The sequence below is a fragment of the Lobosporangium transversale genome (genome assembly GCF_002105155.1).
Source record: "Lobosporangium transversale strain NRRL 3116 chromosome Unknown BCR41scaffold_18, whole genome shotgun sequence".
Lineage (NCBI taxonomy): Eukaryota > Fungi > Mortierellomycota > Mortierellomycetes > Mortierellales > Mortierellaceae > Lobosporangium > Lobosporangium transversale.
The window spans coordinates 233,728-250,542 of record NW_019028996.1 but is presented as its reverse complement, the minus strand read 5'-3'; the positions used below and the strand labels follow the sequence as shown (position 1 = coordinate 250,542).

At 41.3% G+C, this 16,815-nt stretch overlaps 6 protein-coding genes across 6 annotated transcripts; 3 read left to right on the top strand and 3 right to left on the bottom strand.

The window, feature by feature from the left end:
* Positions 1-211: 211 nt before the first annotated feature.
* BCR41DRAFT_386440 (peptidase family S49-domain-containing protein) lies at positions 212-3,201 on the bottom strand. The gene is made up of 8 exons (XM_022027793.1): positions 2,865-3,201; positions 2,632-2,703; positions 2,231-2,544; positions 1,991-2,125; positions 1,475-1,883; positions 1,138-1,388; positions 737-1,021; positions 212-619 (listed from the first exon to the last, which is right to left on the bottom strand). The coding sequence occupies exons 1-8, from the start codon at positions 3,128-3,130 to the stop codon at positions 267-269; spliced, it is 2,085 nt and encodes a 694-aa protein (XP_021881400.1). The 5' UTR covers positions 3,131-3,201; the 3' UTR covers positions 212-266.
* A 1,922-nt stretch (positions 3,202-5,123) lies between these two features.
* BCR41DRAFT_322515 (Calreticulin family-domain-containing protein) lies at positions 5,124-6,795 on the top strand. The gene is made up of 2 exons (XM_022021473.1): positions 5,124-5,375; positions 5,480-6,795. The coding sequence occupies exons 1-2, from the start codon at positions 5,271-5,273 to the stop codon at positions 6,722-6,724; spliced, it is 1,350 nt and encodes a 449-aa protein (XP_021881399.1). The 5' UTR covers positions 5,124-5,270; the 3' UTR covers positions 6,725-6,795.
* Positions 6,796-9,089: 2,294 nt separating this feature from the next.
* On the top strand, positions 9,090-10,464 carry BCR41DRAFT_305697 (cation efflux protein; the record flags this gene model as incomplete). The annotated part of the gene is made up of 3 exons (XM_022020803.1): positions 9,090-9,237; positions 9,386-9,981; positions 10,102-10,464. The coding sequence occupies 3 exons, from the start codon at positions 9,090-9,092 to the stop codon at positions 10,462-10,464; spliced, it is 1,107 nt and encodes a 368-aa protein (XP_021881398.1).
* On the bottom strand, positions 10,284-12,685 carry BCR41DRAFT_59550 (tRNA methyl transferase-domain-containing protein). The gene is made up of 2 exons (XM_022030928.1): positions 10,855-12,685; positions 10,284-10,765 (listed from the first exon to the last, which is right to left on the bottom strand). The coding sequence occupies exons 1-2, from the start codon at positions 12,629-12,631 to the stop codon at positions 10,569-10,571; spliced, it is 1,974 nt and encodes a 657-aa protein (XP_021881397.1). The 5' UTR covers positions 12,632-12,685; the 3' UTR covers positions 10,284-10,568.
* A 100-nt stretch (positions 12,686-12,785) lies between these two features.
* BCR41DRAFT_386437 (putative N6-adenine methyltransferase-domain-containing protein) lies at positions 12,786-13,707 on the top strand (the record flags this gene model as incomplete). The annotated part of the gene is made up of 2 exons (XM_022027792.1): positions 12,786-13,185; positions 13,315-13,707. The coding sequence occupies exons 1-2, from the start codon at positions 12,853-12,855 to the stop codon at positions 13,705-13,707; spliced, it is 726 nt and encodes a 241-aa protein (XP_021881396.1). The 5' UTR covers positions 12,786-12,852.
* A 113-nt stretch (positions 13,708-13,820) lies between these two features.
* BCR41DRAFT_353441 (rab GTPase) lies at positions 13,821-16,165 on the bottom strand. Its single transcript, XM_022024148.1, has 5 exons — positions 15,867-16,165; positions 15,391-15,498; positions 14,590-14,742; positions 14,424-14,506; positions 13,821-14,308 (listed from the first exon to the last, which is right to left on the bottom strand). Exons 1-5 carry the CDS (start codon positions 16,005-16,007, stop codon positions 14,146-14,148), a joined length of 648 nt encoding a protein of 215 aa, XP_021881395.1. The 5' UTR covers positions 16,008-16,165; the 3' UTR covers positions 13,821-14,145.
* Between the last annotated feature and the right edge of the window lie 650 nt (positions 16,166-16,815).

The following is a 16,815-nucleotide window of genomic DNA, read 5'->3' as shown; positions in this document are numbered from 1 at the left end:
TCTGTCTCCTCCATGTCATAATCATGTGTAGAAAAAGAGACAAATGCATTTTTACAAACAAAAATAAAGCGCAGCGATTCTTTTGGACAGAACACAGGTGCGTTTTGATTCTGTCCAAATCTGGGCACGATCAATTAGAGTTGAAGAAAATTAATTCATTGCATAGCCTACATTCGACGCGTTCTTTTACATGCAAGAGATAATCCAATTACTCACGCAATATAAATTTATTATGATTTGGCGAAACAAACAAAATTGTCAGATCATTACACTCTAATGTTCTCGTCCATCTCTAGTTGCTGGCGCATAGGAGGGCCCTGAAGAAAGGTCGAGTCTGCCATTCCGATATCGTGCATCAAGCCCACCATATCACCTGTCCAGATTCGCATCATCATTGCTTGAATCTTTCGTTTTGTAAACATGTCTGCGGCTTCATCACCTGTCAACGACTCAACAGCCTGCTGCAAAAGAGGCTTGGGCTTGGGGAATACTTTGACCACAACGTTTTCAATTTTCATGTCCGATGGTACATGGCCAGCTTCCTTGTGCGCTTCAAGACCATAGTCAGCTGCTAATCGGACAGCATACGATAGTCCTCCAAGTTTATCTACCAATCCAGCTAAATTGCAATATCAAGCGAGGAAGGTACAAAGTTATATTATATCAGCTAAAAGGCATTGTTCTCGAATACAATTTATATATTTTTTTTCCCCTTTTTTATTTGCACGTTTCTTACCTTTCAAAGCTTCTTTCCCATTCATGACACGCCCACCAGCGATGTCTTCAACTTGCTCCAATGTCATCTTTCGTCCATCGGCAACACGTTTGAGGAAATCTGCATATGTGACATCAATTTGTCGTTTGAAGCGTGTCAACGCAGCACCTTCCAGATCATTGAGCAGTGACGTATCAGATGATCCAGTAAAGAACTGCTCAACACTGACACCAATCATCTTGAAGAACTCGGGAGTGAAATATGGTCGCATGGAAGCGACGCCAATGCTTCCGGTGATAGTGGTCGCTATCATTTCACCAGATCAGACGAAAGGATGGAACCATTTAGGTTAGTTGTACTCAAAACCGTTATGGTCTGATCATGTCTAGTTCAGAACAGACCACATAAAAACAAAGCCTTACGTTGAGCAACAATAGCCTTGGCATGAGTTGATACAAAATATCCTCCACTGGCAGAGGTGTTCCCAAAACTAACAATAACAGGTTTCTTCTTTTCATCTTGGCACCAGCGAATAGCATCTCCAATAGTGTCGCTAGCAACCACGTCTCCTCCGCCAGAATCAATTCTCAAGACGACTGCGTCAACTGTAGGATCATCTGCTGCCTCTCTAATGCCTTTGACAATGGTGTTGGCTCCAAAGTCGCCACCACCACTACAAGCCATAAAAAAAAAAACACCATTACTCGTTGCTTCGAAGATGAATGAAAAAAAAAAAAAAAAAAAAAAAAAGCACTGTACCGTTTAATGCCGCCAATCAGGTAAACGATCCCCACAACAAGGCTGGGTTCCTTTGTCTTGGCAAGCTTGTTTGTGTGCTCCTTGCCCTTAACGCGGATATAGTGAGCCAGTCCAAATGCACCATTTTGCTCGACGATCTTGCCACAGTCTCTTTTGTATAGAAGCCCGTCCACCAGTCCTTCATCCTTTGCTTCATAAGCCATGAATGGACCAACTTGAATTAAATGATTCAGTTTCTCAACTGGATCGCTTCCAAGAGCTTTCTGGCGAGATTTCGCAATATCAGCCAAAACCTGTGAGTTCAAACCCTTTAGAAGATCGAAGAGATTTTGCTTCTGTGCTGGTGGAAGCTCTGTCTCCGTGAAAGGGCTGATCACGCTTTTATACTCCTTGCGAGCTTCAGAGCGCACTAGGTAATTGATTATTGCATTAATAAAACGAAAAAAGGATTAGGCTTTTTTATTTTTTTGGCCATCAAGAAAACATTTTTCAAGCACAAGGCTTATTCCACTTTACCTTGGACACCGAAGCGATTCAAAAGAGTTTTGAAAAAGGGGACAGTCGATGACAAGCCAACCAAAGGAATGCCTCCAGTAGGCTGCATATACACTTTATCGAACACTGATGCCAAGTAATACTGCGTTTGAGTGTCTATATGATCCAAAAAAAAAAAAGCCAAGTTCATATAATGCATTAAATGAGACAATGTAATTAAAGCAGACACATCTATTCATTCTACAAAAAATATAGACCTACCAAATGAGTCTGTAAATGCAATAAGGGACACCTTATCTTCACCACCAAGAGCCTTAGCCTTGGCTTCCTTAAACTCTTGGATGGCACTTCGTAGTTCTTGGATCTGAGCCAATCCTAGCCCTTTAGCTTGCTGTGTTTTATTGTTAGAGGTTGAAAAGTTGGCCATGATACCTACGATCCTTGGATCGTCCTTGGCATGTTTAATAGCAGTAACAACATCAAGTAGTGTTGAGACTGGAGTGGGTGTATCGCCCCCTGCAGCCCTAAGAAGCTTTTGAAGGTGGCCTTTATCGGTGTCTGTTTCTACAATTGACCTATAAAGGATGGTGTACAATGTTATCAGAACGTTACATCGCCAATTTGCATTTAATTCAATTTCTTCCTTGCACAAAGGCGCTTACCCGTCTGTAACTCTCCAGTGAAGCACTGTGTTTGGTGGAATAGTATCCCTGATCTTCTGTTGTCTCCAATTGCTATTTGCATTTAAACGGTGACATAACCAATGAAAAAAGGAAAAAAGAAAAAAAGAAAAAAAAAGCGTTATGGCTACAATTTAATTGATCTTTAACAAAATTAAAATGGCCTTACGATCAGCTGAAATTGCAGATCAAGCAAGATCAAGTAAGCTTCATACTAATAAAAGTTAGCTCCACTATAGGCAAGGAAGAGACCAAAAGTGATCTTGCCACGGTGAGCCCATGTTCTTGAAAACACAGAGGGAATCCTCCTTTGTGATCTGCCTTGTTGTTGCTGTTGCTGCTTCTGAGCGGAATTCCAGTTGTTTCCAGACCCATGTTCTTGACCAGCATTTTGTGAACCTTCAAGGGCGCTGGATCCTACGATGTTTGCTGCAGATGTCGATGTCGACGGTGGTGGTGGTGGCGGTGATGGAGTCGACATCGTCTTTGAGTCAAAAAAGCTTCGATAAAGAAATGAATTTGACTTTTAATAAATGATGGTAAAGGAAGAATGGTAAGAATGGTAAGAATTGTAAGGATGGGACGCGTTACACAAACCATTCACGTCTTCAACATCACGTGAATAGAATATCAAGCACAGCAATTGACATTTAGTGGCTTAGCTGTTAACGACAGGTAGAAAACTGCCTAAGGTGAAGGGGTAACAGATCTGAAGTTAATGGCATGATTGATAACGAGTGCTATGTATGCCCTTCTATATAAAGCTTTAATGCAAGTGGAAATGCCTCCAAGCAGGAATATTAATCCAGGCTTCACCTTGGAATGTCATACAGGGAGGGAGATATAAGGCAAGCTCACCAAACTGAGACTCTTCTACATTGCTGAAAGAGGATTGACAACTTTTCCAACGAACATTATTCCCAACGATAATATTGGTAGCTCCAGAAAAAAATCAAGACCGCGAAGACATCAGGCCTCGATCATACCAACGGTGTCCAGCCCGCCTTTGAACTCATCCGTGGTAGCGCAATAAAAAAAGACCATTCAAGCCGCTTGTTGGCGATCTTGAAGAGCTGAATTACATTTGATGGCTCCAGCAGATAGTATAATTAACAATATGAATGCACATAGCTACATAGTGTTCCTTTGAAGGCTATATGCATTTACTCTGGTAATATAAAATCAAACTCACTCCCGGATCTTTTCTATGCTAATACGGCCACTATAGTGCGCAATGTAATTGTAGCTAGAGATACTTTTTAATGTAAGATTTGTCGATTAGCAACAACTTTGGATAACTAAAATACCATCTGGGTCGTACTGCTCGTCATAATATCTGAGGACCCTACATATAACGCAGCTCTCTGATCATGAGATAGATTTTCGCTTTCCTTGACACTCTCAAATCTACACTACACATGTCATCCTACCCTTAACATTAGTATCTTCATTTTCTTCAGCAATACTAGACATTCCAGAAATTATACACATATTGGTACTTTCCTTTCTCAAGGAGACATCGCTAATTGCCTTGGCACCTCCAAGGCTTTCCACGATACCCTTGTCAAATCCGTATGGAAAACGATCATCATTAGACCTGATTCAAGGTGTTCTACTAAAGAAGCACTAGAGACTCACAAGAAATACATTGAAAAGCTTGAGTAATGATTTCTTCCCAAATGAGTTCACGTCATTTCAAGGCTAGGATCGCCTCCGATCCATCGAGTGGTCAATATGGGCAGCCAAGGATCAGCGCCATGTTCTGAATTTGATTGTCTGACAGCTCCACAATTATTAAGCTCAAGCTTAAATGTTCGAGTTTACAAAAGACATGGGAAACACTACTGGAATACACCCACCTTGAGGACTTGACCATTTCTAGAACCTTTATAAGCGATGACCAAGTCACTTTATTCTTTCAAGTCCCATTGAGGCTGGTGACCAGCCAAAACAACTGTATTTTTTAAAAATAAAGGTTTGTTTGGGATGGTTATGGTGTTGTGGTTGTGTATTGGACGGATAATGTGTTGATAAATGGATCGATAGCGACGCATGCTTTACATTTTTTATCAGCCGTAAGGAGCCATGTTCAATGAGCCCTTTTCCCTTTGGATTTCTGTCCTTTTTGCCCATGGCTGGATATGATTTGCCCACAGGAAATAAATTTCTTAGGGATAATGACATGGCTGTCTCTCATTTGTCAATGGGAGGCATTGCATCGTATTATCGCGATCAAAAAAAAGAGCAGCTGGTTGTGGAACAGTTCTTTGATTGAATACATTCCATGGACATGTCTTCTGTGTAAATCATTTAAATCAAAACTCTGTGAGTGAAATAGAGTTTGAGTATAGTTGCACAGGCAGAAAGAGAAAAAAAAGTCGCGATGGCGAAGTGAGACTCGATTACTTTCCAATAGGAACACGAAAGACTGTATAAATACGTTACTAGTGTACTTACTCATCCTTTTCTTTCATCTTCCATCTCCTTCTTTTCTCATCAACTCTTGTTCACTTCCCCATTCTTACTCATTCTCATTCCCCTCTTGCACCTTTTCTATCCCTTTCTCACATAGACATTCATACACATACGCATACAGATAACATCATATTAATATCAGAATCATGAAGTCCACCCTCTTACTTGTATCTCTTGCTATTGCTGCTGTGGTCTCTGCTGCTGGTCAGACTTATCTTGAAGAAACCTTCTCGGATGATAAGTGGGAAGACGTAAGTTCATATAAAGTGCTGAAGAGCATGTGTCAAAACCAATTGTTATATCTAACGTGATTTTTTTTTTTTTTTTTTTTTTTTTTTGTATGTGCTATCTGTAGCGCTGGATGATTTCCTCACACAGGGACGACCTTGGTAAGGTCGAGCTTTCCTCAGGTACTTTCTACGCTGATAAGGAATACAACCAAGGACTACAGACCAAACAGGATCACCGCTTTTATTCTCTTTCTACCCCTTTCAAGTCGACTGTTGACAACTCAAAGGAGGATCTCTTCGTCCAATACACTGTGAAGCAAGAAGAACCTCAGGAGTGCGGTGGATCATACCTCAAGCTTCTACCTGAGAACTATGATGCCAAGTCCTTCAATGGCGACTCTGAGTATGCAATCATGTTTGGTCCTGATGTTTGTGGCTCTGAGAACCGTATTCATGTCATCTTTAACTACAAGGGCAAGAACTATCTGATCAAGAAGAATTTCCCCGTCCCTCGCGACTCTAAGACTCACTTTTACCGCTTAGTTGTTCATCCTGACCAAAAGTACTCTCTCAATGTCGATGGTGATCTTATCTCTGACCATGTTCCATTGGAGGAGCAGTGGGATGTCTATCCCAGCCGCACCATCCCTGATCCTGATGATAAGAAGCCCGAAGACTGGGTTGATGATGCTAGAATCCAGGAACCTAACCATGTCAAGCCTGACAACTACGACGATATCCCCCGCTACATCCCTGATCCCGATGCTGTCAAGCCCGCGGATTGGGATGATGAATCCGATGGAGAATGGGAGCCCGCTGAGATCCCTAACCCTGACTTTGAGGAGTGGGAGCCTAAGTACATTGACAACCCTGATTACAAGGGCGAGTGGACACCTAAGCAGATTCCTAACCCCGAATTTAAGGAGGATCCCGAGCTCGCTCACTACAAGATTGCCGGTGTTGGCTTGGATCTCTGGCAAGTTAAGTCTGGTAGCATCTTTGATGACATTGTTGTCACCACTGATGCCGAGCTCGCCGACAAGTACTTGAGCCAGTGGAAGGAGAACAAGCCCAAGGAAACCGATGCTCTTGTGGCTAAGGAGAAGAAAGAACAGGAGGAGAAAGAGGCACAGAAGAAACGTGAGGAGGAAGCAGCAGCCGTTAAGGAGGAAGAGACTAAGAAAGTTGAGACTGATGAGCTTGATGAGGATGATGAGAAGACCGAGGCCAAGGAGACCAAAGAGACAAAGACAGAGCCTGAGCCTGAGGCAGTCAGCGAGCCTGAACCCGAGCCTGTGGCAGTGAAGGAGGAAGAGGCCGTCAAGGAGACAAAGGAAACCAAGAAGGAGACCGTTAAGGATGAATTGTAAAATAATATGTTTAAATATGAAAAGACTTTACCACAAAAACAATGTAAAAATAAAAAAAGACATACTTCAACAATCGATCAAGAGTTCTGCTCTGTTTGGAAATACAAAAGTACATGTACATGTAGACTATGCGTGTGAACTTGTTGCGTTGTGTGACAAACTAAAAGAAAAAAAAAATGCTACCCAATGAGTGGCGTAGAAGAATATGATGTTGCCCTGTTGGCTCCTGCGTCTCAGGAACGTGCTTTGGTTAATGGGTCACATTCTTTACAAATATATGTTGGAAAGCATTGCTCCAATATGGATTCAGCACGTGTACATGCTGATGGATGCCGTACAACGCTGGCTTCTTCTTTTTCAACCCAAATTCGCAGGAATCTTTTTCATTAGATCTTTCATTCGTTTTAAGGCTACAAAGACGGATAAAATGTGTGAATGTTGAATGTGTAATTTTAATAAAAAGTACATTTAATATTATTTGATGAATATGATGGATATTGTAACCTTTTTTTTTTTTTTTTTTTTTCCCCCCGAATGTTTCGCCATCATCTCTTTTGCATCCATCTCATCTAGTTTTCTTCCTTCTCTCTTCTACTCGGTTCTCACCTTCTTTCATCCTTTCTCATTCTCTGAAGACGGGTCAACTTAATCTCATCCTGCCAAAACATAATAACGACAATTTGTATCCCTTCCCTGAAGGGTGCTTCTTCCTGTCTTCATAAGAGATCCGGTCTCCCACCCTGGACGCACGCTTTGCCGCCATCATGTACAGCAACCACCAGCATGCTCATTCTCACATGGGTCATACTCATGGACCTTCTCATGGACACATACATGGTCTCTCTAATAGTGATCGTAAACCGGGCATGATCAACCTGGATAAGATCACAAACCACTCTCCATCAGGGTACATGCACCTTCCAACTGTAGTCTATATCTGATATCTGGGAACTAAAATGGACAAAATGCACTTGAACAACTCACACGCTAAGGCTAATATCTCTAATCTGTATTCTTGATATGAAAATTGATCATGATATCAGAATTCCTTTCAATCACATCGCTTTTCTCGGAATCGCCAAGTTAATCCAGGCAGCATGTGCGCATTTTCTGAAGGACTGGATCAGAGTGGAGCATAAGCCTTTAATAGTCATCTTGTGGTGGATCTTGGCAGCTGGAGCCTTCATTCTAATGCTGATCGAACGACCTTGGTCAAAACCAAGCACGAGTAGCTGGAAGGTGTGTTTTCGACATTATGTTAATGCGTGGTTTGAGCTTTATTTAAACCTAGAATAAGAGTATGTTATTAACATCCTCTTTTTTATTTTTTATTTTTCTTGCTTATCAAAGTGGAATAAAATCTTTGCTTACAGCGGGGCATTAGTAAGTCAAATGTACACGTGGCTCTGGGGCCTCTCGACATTATCGACCCTCAGGTACGATGAGATTAGAATGTCAGGAGTCTTTGATGCTTCGAGCAACGTCATCAGTATTTAACGCATTTGACACATCTTTTGGTTTCATCTCAACTTTACAGGGTTCTCATGTTGACACAATATTCGAACATCTGGATGGTAGCGGTAACGGCAGCGTTGGTCAGAAAGCAATCGACATTGCAGGTAATACTCCTTGAAAGAACCTCCGAACCCGATACCCATGTTCATACTATCAGACCAGTTTTTATTGACATTATACGATCTGCACTTATCCAACTGAACGAGTATAGAGACAATATTCCTTCGTAGTACTAGGAAGCATCTTGGCATGCTTATTCTTGGACATTTTTTACACTTCTGCAGGAGTCAACCTTCTCTCTATCCTTTCGGGGTACTTTGGGCTCTTTATTTCGACCCAAGCATCAATTTATCAGCGTGGTGTAGCAAGACGTCTTTCAGCAGAGATGGGTGGCAACAGGACTCTACATGCAGTTACTGTAACTCTTGCAGCTGTTATCGTCAGTCCACTCGCCCTAATCCAGAGCATGATCTCGACTCACTCTGGAGCTGTTTACACTCACACATCCTCCTGGTTTATCTATCTGGTATTGGGTATTGGCTTATTCGTGATCGACTTTTATGTAAACCAATCAATTAGTCAGCGAGTCATCCCACTTTGGCACGTATTGGCAGGTTGGCCTATTGTTCTGATCAGTTCATGCTTTACAGGATTGCTGGTCACAAAGTCAATTGGCGCCAACTTGCTTGACTTATTGATTGCAATCGTGATGTTGTACGGGATTCACGAAATACTTCATGCAGAAGCAGTATCTTCTGATGCTCGCTTTGACTCTGAAGAAGGTGGACGATTCCATAACGACTTACCGATTCATGGAGATCGATTATCATCTCACTATTCCTCTGTAAGCATGGGGGATATCGGCATGTACATCAAAGCTATTCTAGCGGATCAAGACTCGAAGCAAATCTTTTATTTTTTGCTATTAAATCTGAGTTTCATGTTTGTTCAAATGCTTTATGGCGTCTGGACAAACAGCTTAGGGCTTATTTCCGATTGTAAGTTATGCGTGTATTTTTTTTTTTTTTTTTTTTTTTTTTTTTTTTCTCTTTATGTCGATATCGAAGTATTCAAGCGAGATATTTAACCGGATGACAGCGGATATTGAAATCTAAATCCCTCGTTTTATTTTTTAAAACCAAAAAGCGATTCATATGTTTTTCGACTGTCTTGCGCTGGGAGTAGGATTGTTTGCGTCGGTTATGAGCAAATGGAATGCCAACAGGACCTTTTCGTATGGATACAGCAGAATTGAGACTCTGTCTGGATTCTCCAATGGCATTTTTTTGAGCTTAATCTCCATCTTTATCATCATTGAAGCCATTGAGCGCCTTGTCCACCCTCCAGAAATGAATACACATCGACTACTCCTTATCAGCTTCATGGGCTTTGTAGTGAATATGATCGGAATCTTTGCGTTCAATCATGGCCATGGACATGGGCATGGCCACGGTCATAGTCACGGACACGGCCACGGTCATGATCATGGGCATGGACACAATGCTAATATGCAAGGTGTTTTCTTACACATCATGGCGGATACTTTGGGGTCAGTGGGTGTAATTATATCAACACTGCTAATTGACTGGTTTGGATGGACAGGGTTTGATCCAATCGCATCCATGTTTATTGCGGTTTTGATTTTCATGAGTGTTATCCCATTGATCAAGGACTCTGCCGCTGTGCTCATGTTAGAGGTTCCAGATGCGAACCTTGGTAGCATCGAGCATGCCCTTGAGGAGGTAAGCAGCACTTCATAAAACTCCCCAAGTCATCAAAATGGTACGGCATCGAAGTTAATAATGAATGGGTTACTTATTTTTCTTTATACACTTTATGATGTTTTAAACTTCCTAATACAGATCTCCAGGGTCCCAGGTGTCATATCGTACTCTTGTGCACGATTCTGGCCCAACTCCCCAGAATCCATGATTGGCAGTATCCATATTCAAATTTCTAGTGGCGTAGGAAATCCACAGCAGCAAGATGCAATGTCTACATTGACGACAATTGATACCAAAGCCCTTCAACAATCTGTAGAACAGATCCTGTTATCAACGATCCCAGGATTAAGCGAAGTGGCTATTCAAGTAGAAAAGGAGGGCATGTATGGTTTCCAATCATGTTTCTGTAACGGATCTCGGTCAAGAAACGCAGCCTCGGTCATTAAACAGAATGGCGGTGGTGGCGAAGCTGGTTATTCAGGCATGAGATGGTCAAGTTAGTAGATGTATAGAGTACAGACTTTTCATTTCATTAATCCGTATCATATAAATACTCTTATTCTTCTATTAAGTGATCTGTCTATGATAACGTTCTTGCTTTATGATCATGGGGTAGATTCGGACAAAAGGCTGGAGCGAATGACGGCGCCACCGAGGCATTCATCTTGATCATATAATACGATCTGTTGTCCTGGGGCAATTGCTCGTTGAAGGTCCTTGAAATGTACTCGAAACTCTGTTACAGAGTTCACATCGTTTGCTCCATTGTCCCTACCGATAATTGGCTCAATTGTACAGGGTTCTTGAGTATCGAAAAAAAAAAAAAAAAGCTTTAGCAAATCGAAAATCGATTTTGTGAAATATAGTAGAGCCACAAAAAAAAAAACATACGAGGGACTTGGCGATGTCGGATTTGAGCTGTGAATGGAAACTGTTCCTTGTGCAACTCTGTTGACGATAAGATATCGAGCAACTTCTGAGGCGGAGTCCCAGCGATCCAGTGCCAATCTTCAGCGACCAACCCAGGCGAGAATAGTTTAGGATTCTGTGTACCATCCACGACCACTAAAGTATTGGTCTCCAGATCCGTTTTTAAAACAACCCATTTTTGATGACCATGAACCACAGTTGAAGCTTGACCAATCGTATATCTGTAAAGTCCTTTATGTTGTCCAATCAAAGGTCCATTCAAATCATCAACTCGAACTGGACCAGGAGTCATCTCTAAATACTCTGTTAAAAACTCTCCAAAACGACGCCGCTGCCCTACAAAACAGATCCCCATGCTTTCCTTCTTTTCTGCAGCAGTTTTGAGATGTGACCACTGAGCGGAAGCGCCATACTCTAGCGCCATTTTCTTCACAGTGGGTTTATCAAATTGTGCTAATGGGAAGATAACATGTTGGAGGACTTTTTCTGAAAGTGTTGAAAGATAATATGTTTGATCCTTATTATTATCTAAAGCACGTAGGAGGCGAGCCTGCCCTGTGAGAGGATTCCGTTCTACGCGAGCATAATGTCCCGTAGCAAGGTAATCCCATCCTGGATAATGTTCCTGCTCCTGCTCCTGCTCCTGCCCTTGCCCCTGCTCCTGCTCCTGCCCCTGCTCCTGCCCCTGCCCCTGCCCCTGCTCCTGCTCCTGCTCCTGCTCCTGCTCCTGCTCCTGCTCCTGCTCCTGCTCCTGCTCCTGCTCCTGCTCCTTCGCTTGCTTCTGTCCTCGTTGTTTTTGCTGTTGTTGCTCCTTCTCCTGTTTTCGACTCCGATTTTTGCCCAGACCTCCATGACGATGGCACCACTCAATCAATTCTCCGAATTTGATCTCTCGATTACAAGAAATATCAGGATTGGGTGTCCGTCCACGCTCATATTCGTGCAGCATCACTTCAAAGACCTGATTCCAATATTGTCTTGAGAAATCAAGTCGAAGTGCAGGGATCCCGATTTGAGCACAAACTGCTTGTACATCTGCCCAGTCCCGTTCCGAGGTACAAGTCTTTGGTCGGATTCGACTAGTGCGTGGAGTTTTATTAACGCTATTATTATTATTATTGCTGTTGTTGTTATTTTTGGTGTTGTTGCTGGTATGGTTATTACCACCATCGGATATGGTTTCAGTAACAGGTAGAGGGATTTCATCCTGAGTTTCCTCTTGATGGTTCCAATTATGCATATATAGACCCGTCACATCGTATCCTTGATGATGCAAGATATGTGCACACATAGAGGAGTCCACACCGCCAGACATCAATAACAAGACTCGTTCTTTTCTTTTGTTTTCTTTGAGGTAGAGATTTGATGCATCATCTGCAAATGAACTTGTTCCTTCTGCTGCATTGGTTGTTTCTATAGTTGCAGCAGTGGAATAATGATGATGATGGCAAGGAATCAAGGTGCTTTGTTGAATATGCCTTGACTTTGTGCATGGTATTGCTCCATAATATGATAAGCGGTTGAAAAGAGGAGAGGGAGAAGGAGAGATCGAGCAGGATGAAGATACAAAAGTCCTAGATATCCTTACTAGGAGATTCATAGGACGAGAACATTTTGATTGATGGTGGTGATGATGATAAGAGTAGTGCTGTCCTGGACACCGTAGCCTGGCAAGTTGTCTAAAGGCTGTTAAGAAGTGAGCACTATTCTGCCTGGTTCCTGAATACAAGTGTGTCATTTTTCAACAAAGTTGGTCTTTAGCAATTTCAAGAAAGAGAAGTGGAAGGACCCTTCCGACTTTTTTTTTTTTTTTACATTTATGAAACAACGACAGTCACGATAGTGATAAAACAACAAGCGTTGAAAGCAAACTTCCATTCGTTCATTCTTTTATTCAACCGACATTGACTTTACGAATTTACAGAATCACCGAACACACACACACATAAAAGAAACACAATGGATTCAGATTCTGACCTCGAACTATCACCCGAGACTCTCAAGGCTCTTCAACAAGTCATGCAGGAGCAACAGGAGCAACAGGAACGATTCGAGACACTTCGTCAGCAGGCAGAGGAACGTTTTGATGAAGCTCAGGATAGTCATGAAAATAACAACACTCAAAACAAGCCTGCTATCACCATGGATTTTTTCAGAGAAGATTGGCAATTAAGTCAGTTTTGGTATGATGACGCTACTTCAGAGAAATTGGCTCGAGAGATCCTGAACAACACAGATCAACAGAGTATTGTCTGTTGTATCAGCTCGCCCACTGCCTATGTAAAATTGATGGTAAAGAAGATGAAGAAGAAGAAGAAGAAGGGGGAAAAAAAAAAAAAAAAAAAAAAAAAAAGTATGTTTATACACAATAATAACTTTTTTTTTTTTTTTCCTCTTTTTTTCCTGATGTTTTTTTCCTAGTCCATGAGCCCTCCAAACCCCAACAATCTCTTTTTGTTCGAATACGACACCCGTTTCGATGTCTATGGTCGTCAATTTATTCATTACGATTACTCTAAGCCTCTCGAATTTCGATTGGCGGACGAACTCAAGGGATCGGTCGATATGATTGTGGTCGATCCTCCATTTTTGAGCGAAGAGTGTCTCACAAAGACTTTGCAGACCGTGCGTATGTTACTCAAGAAGGGTGGCAAAGTAGTCTTATGCACAGGCGCTGTCATGCTTGAGATCGCGAAAGCCGACGGACTCCAGCTGACGACTTTCCATCCTGGACATCAAAATGGATTATCGAATGATTTCCGATGCTTTGTAAACTACAAATCAGAGCAATTTCCATATTCCCAAGATTCTTAAAAAAAATAAAAATAAAATAAAATAAAAGAATAATAATAATAATAAATAATAATAATAATAAATAATAATAATAATAAATATTAAAAAGCAAAACAAAAGAGTAAAGAATTGATCCTGTCCTTAAACATGGTCAAGCTTTTATTATTAACTATTGTACACAGTAGGGGGATCGTAAAGGATGAAAAAATGAGACCCAATACATTGTGAGATGAAGAAAGAGAGAGAAAAAAAACGGAATACGTTTGAAAAGAGGCAGTAAGGACGAGAGGCTAAAAGCGAATGAGCGAAAATGAGACAAGGAGGGAAAGGGGAAAGGAGGAAAAAAGAGCGTCAATATACGCCATGTAAATGCCTGCGGGTGCATGTTGGTTGGTTTAGAGGGCTTTTTAGTTGCACGTGTGTACAAAAGAGACATCCATAGGAGCGAAAGTCAATCAATCAGCAGCATCCCTCTTTTGCACGGGGCTGGTTCAACTGCACTCTGTCTGTTGTATCCTGTGCTTGTTGGTGCGCATGCTCTGCTTCCTTATTCATGATCTCCTCCAGCAAGAAGCGAGCTGCATCATCAATGTTACTGTTGTCTTTGGCTGAAGTTCCGAACCTAGAACCACAAAAAAATATTCTTTTTGCTTTAGTTTATGTAAAAGATCTCTCGCGTATCAAAACAAAGCATAGATCTTTTTTTTTTTTTTTTTATCTCCAGTAGGCCTACACACCATTTCAGGAATCCATGTTCTTCACAAAACTTGTCCATTTCTTGTGGATCGAGTCCTGCGTTTGGATCTTCATGCAGATCAGTCTTCAAAAAAAAATAATTGAAAGCTAGATTAACAAACGAAAAAAAAAAAAAAAAAAAAAAAAAAACAATATATTTGGATATACCTTATTGGCGAGGAGAATAGCAGGGATAGGTTCTCCTCCAGGCAGTGAGACTTTGGAGTCCAGATCTGCTTTCCATTTAGGTACTGCCTCAAATGTCTTTGGGCGGGTCACGTCATACACAACTAATGCTGCAACGGCTTCCTTGTAGTACACCTAATTTTAACACAAGGATAGGATATAGAGATGAAAATAAATAAAGGCAATATCAAGCATACAAAGTCTGCTAGTAAACCCGATCCGCATCCGGAAAGCCGTTGTTCCAAGGTTTTGTTTTAAAAAGATAACACCTATACACATGATTTGCGATAAAAAGGGTGATACAAAAACCTTCCAGTCATCACCTAATGGTTCTAACAGGAATATTTCCCGACAACCAAGTGATAATGGGACTGACTCAAAGCTCTTTTTTTTTTTTTTTTTTTTTTTTTCCTGTACGCTTCGAACATCTAACAATAATGCCATGTGCTACGGGTGTTGGACAAGACACAAGGAAAAAAGGAGGTCAAAACAAAAAGACATGCTGAGAAAATGCGATCTCCAGGGCGAATCTGCAGCAACAATATGGCTCATCCTGGTAGTACAAAGACAACATGAAATCCCGAACCACCCGTCTCACTTTGCATAATCTTTTTTTTCTTTGAGATGGCGCAATAAGAAAGAGAGAACAACTGTATGATTGCTCTTACTGTATCCAATTGTGTGTCTGAACGTGATCATCTGCATTTTTGACGAAATTTCTGTATCACAACCCTGGAAGAAAAAGATTGATGAGAGGCGAGAAAAAGTATTATTTTTTTTTACCCTTGTCAATCCGGAAAACTTTTCTTGGCCTGCAATGTCCCACAATTGCATCCTAACAACGGTATCGGGTGACCATTGGATGACCTTGAGCGCAAAATCCACGCCGATCTGTCATTTAAAGAATAGGTGAGACCAGAAAAGAAGGAAAAAAAAAAAAAAAAAAAAAAAAAAAGAAGAGCGAATAAAAAAAAGTGAGTAGATTGAACATCTCGTGTCCACAGTAGAGCTTTCCTTTTGTTGTTGTTGCTGTTGTGGTGGTCGTAATTGTTGTGGTCTTGTTTGAACAAGAAAAAAAAGGTGTCCCAGAGATAGTGTATTGTGTCAATAGGTCACAAAGAAAGAGAGATTTCACTCCTCCCTTTTGTCATGCAAAAGTCAAGTCGTTTCATGCCTTGTTCATGCCATTTCATCTTGTAATGTCATGTCATGCAGTCGCTTGTCATGTCTTTTTTTTTTTTTTTTTTTTTTTTTTTTACCGTAGATTTGTAGTTTATAGAAAAGATGTTGTGGACGTAGCGCTTGATGATTGAGGTCTTGCCGGTGCCGAGGTCGCCAATGACAAGGATTTTGTAAAGATATTCACGGATGTCGGTTGGGTAATGGTTATCGTCGTACATGATATAAAAAAAGGGGGAAGAAGGAGGTGGAGGATGTGGCGGGTGAAAAGCTTGTTTGATGTAAAGAATAAAGTCTGTCAATAGTTGAGCAAGAGTTTGTTCAGAAACTGTAGAAGAGATGAGGAGAATGAGTGAATGAAGAAAAGAAGAAAAAAAAAAAAAAAAAAGGAAGGAAGAGAGGAAAGAGAGGAATAGAGGAATAGAGGAGAAAGAGAGAAAGAGAGAAAGAGAAAGAAGAAAGAAGACAATGGAGATAAGAGAGAGAGAGAGTCCTTGGACACAAGGAAACACACGCGATACTCCTTCCTTATTTAGTCCATCACACCTTCCCCTTTTTCTCATCCCTGCCCATGCGACTGATAATTTGCGTCTGACTGTGCGGCAATGCTGTGGGCGGAGTTGAAATCCGAGATACGCGTATTTAAACAGCTTATCAACTCCTTTGATCCAAAATGCTGTAATGACGATTTGCTCCGATATCACTTGATCTCCTTCTATTTGACAAGTTGACAAGTTGACAAGATCAATTAATAAGACAAAGGTTTCTTCAACTTCCAGCTTGCCTTTTACGAACCACATCAACAACCTACCAAGGATCTATATATACTCCGTCTTCATGGCTTTCCTGCCGTCGGCATGAAAAGAAGTTTGCTATTTACCATCAGCAGCAGGACTATTGGCCATAGTCTCTCGCACTAGAGTGCCCCCAGTGCTCTCCAATCCTCAAAGAAAACAGAGACATCAAGGTCAAATGCGGATTACTGCAAATCCGAGGTCACTAGATCGACTCGTTCTCTTTCTCGGGTTT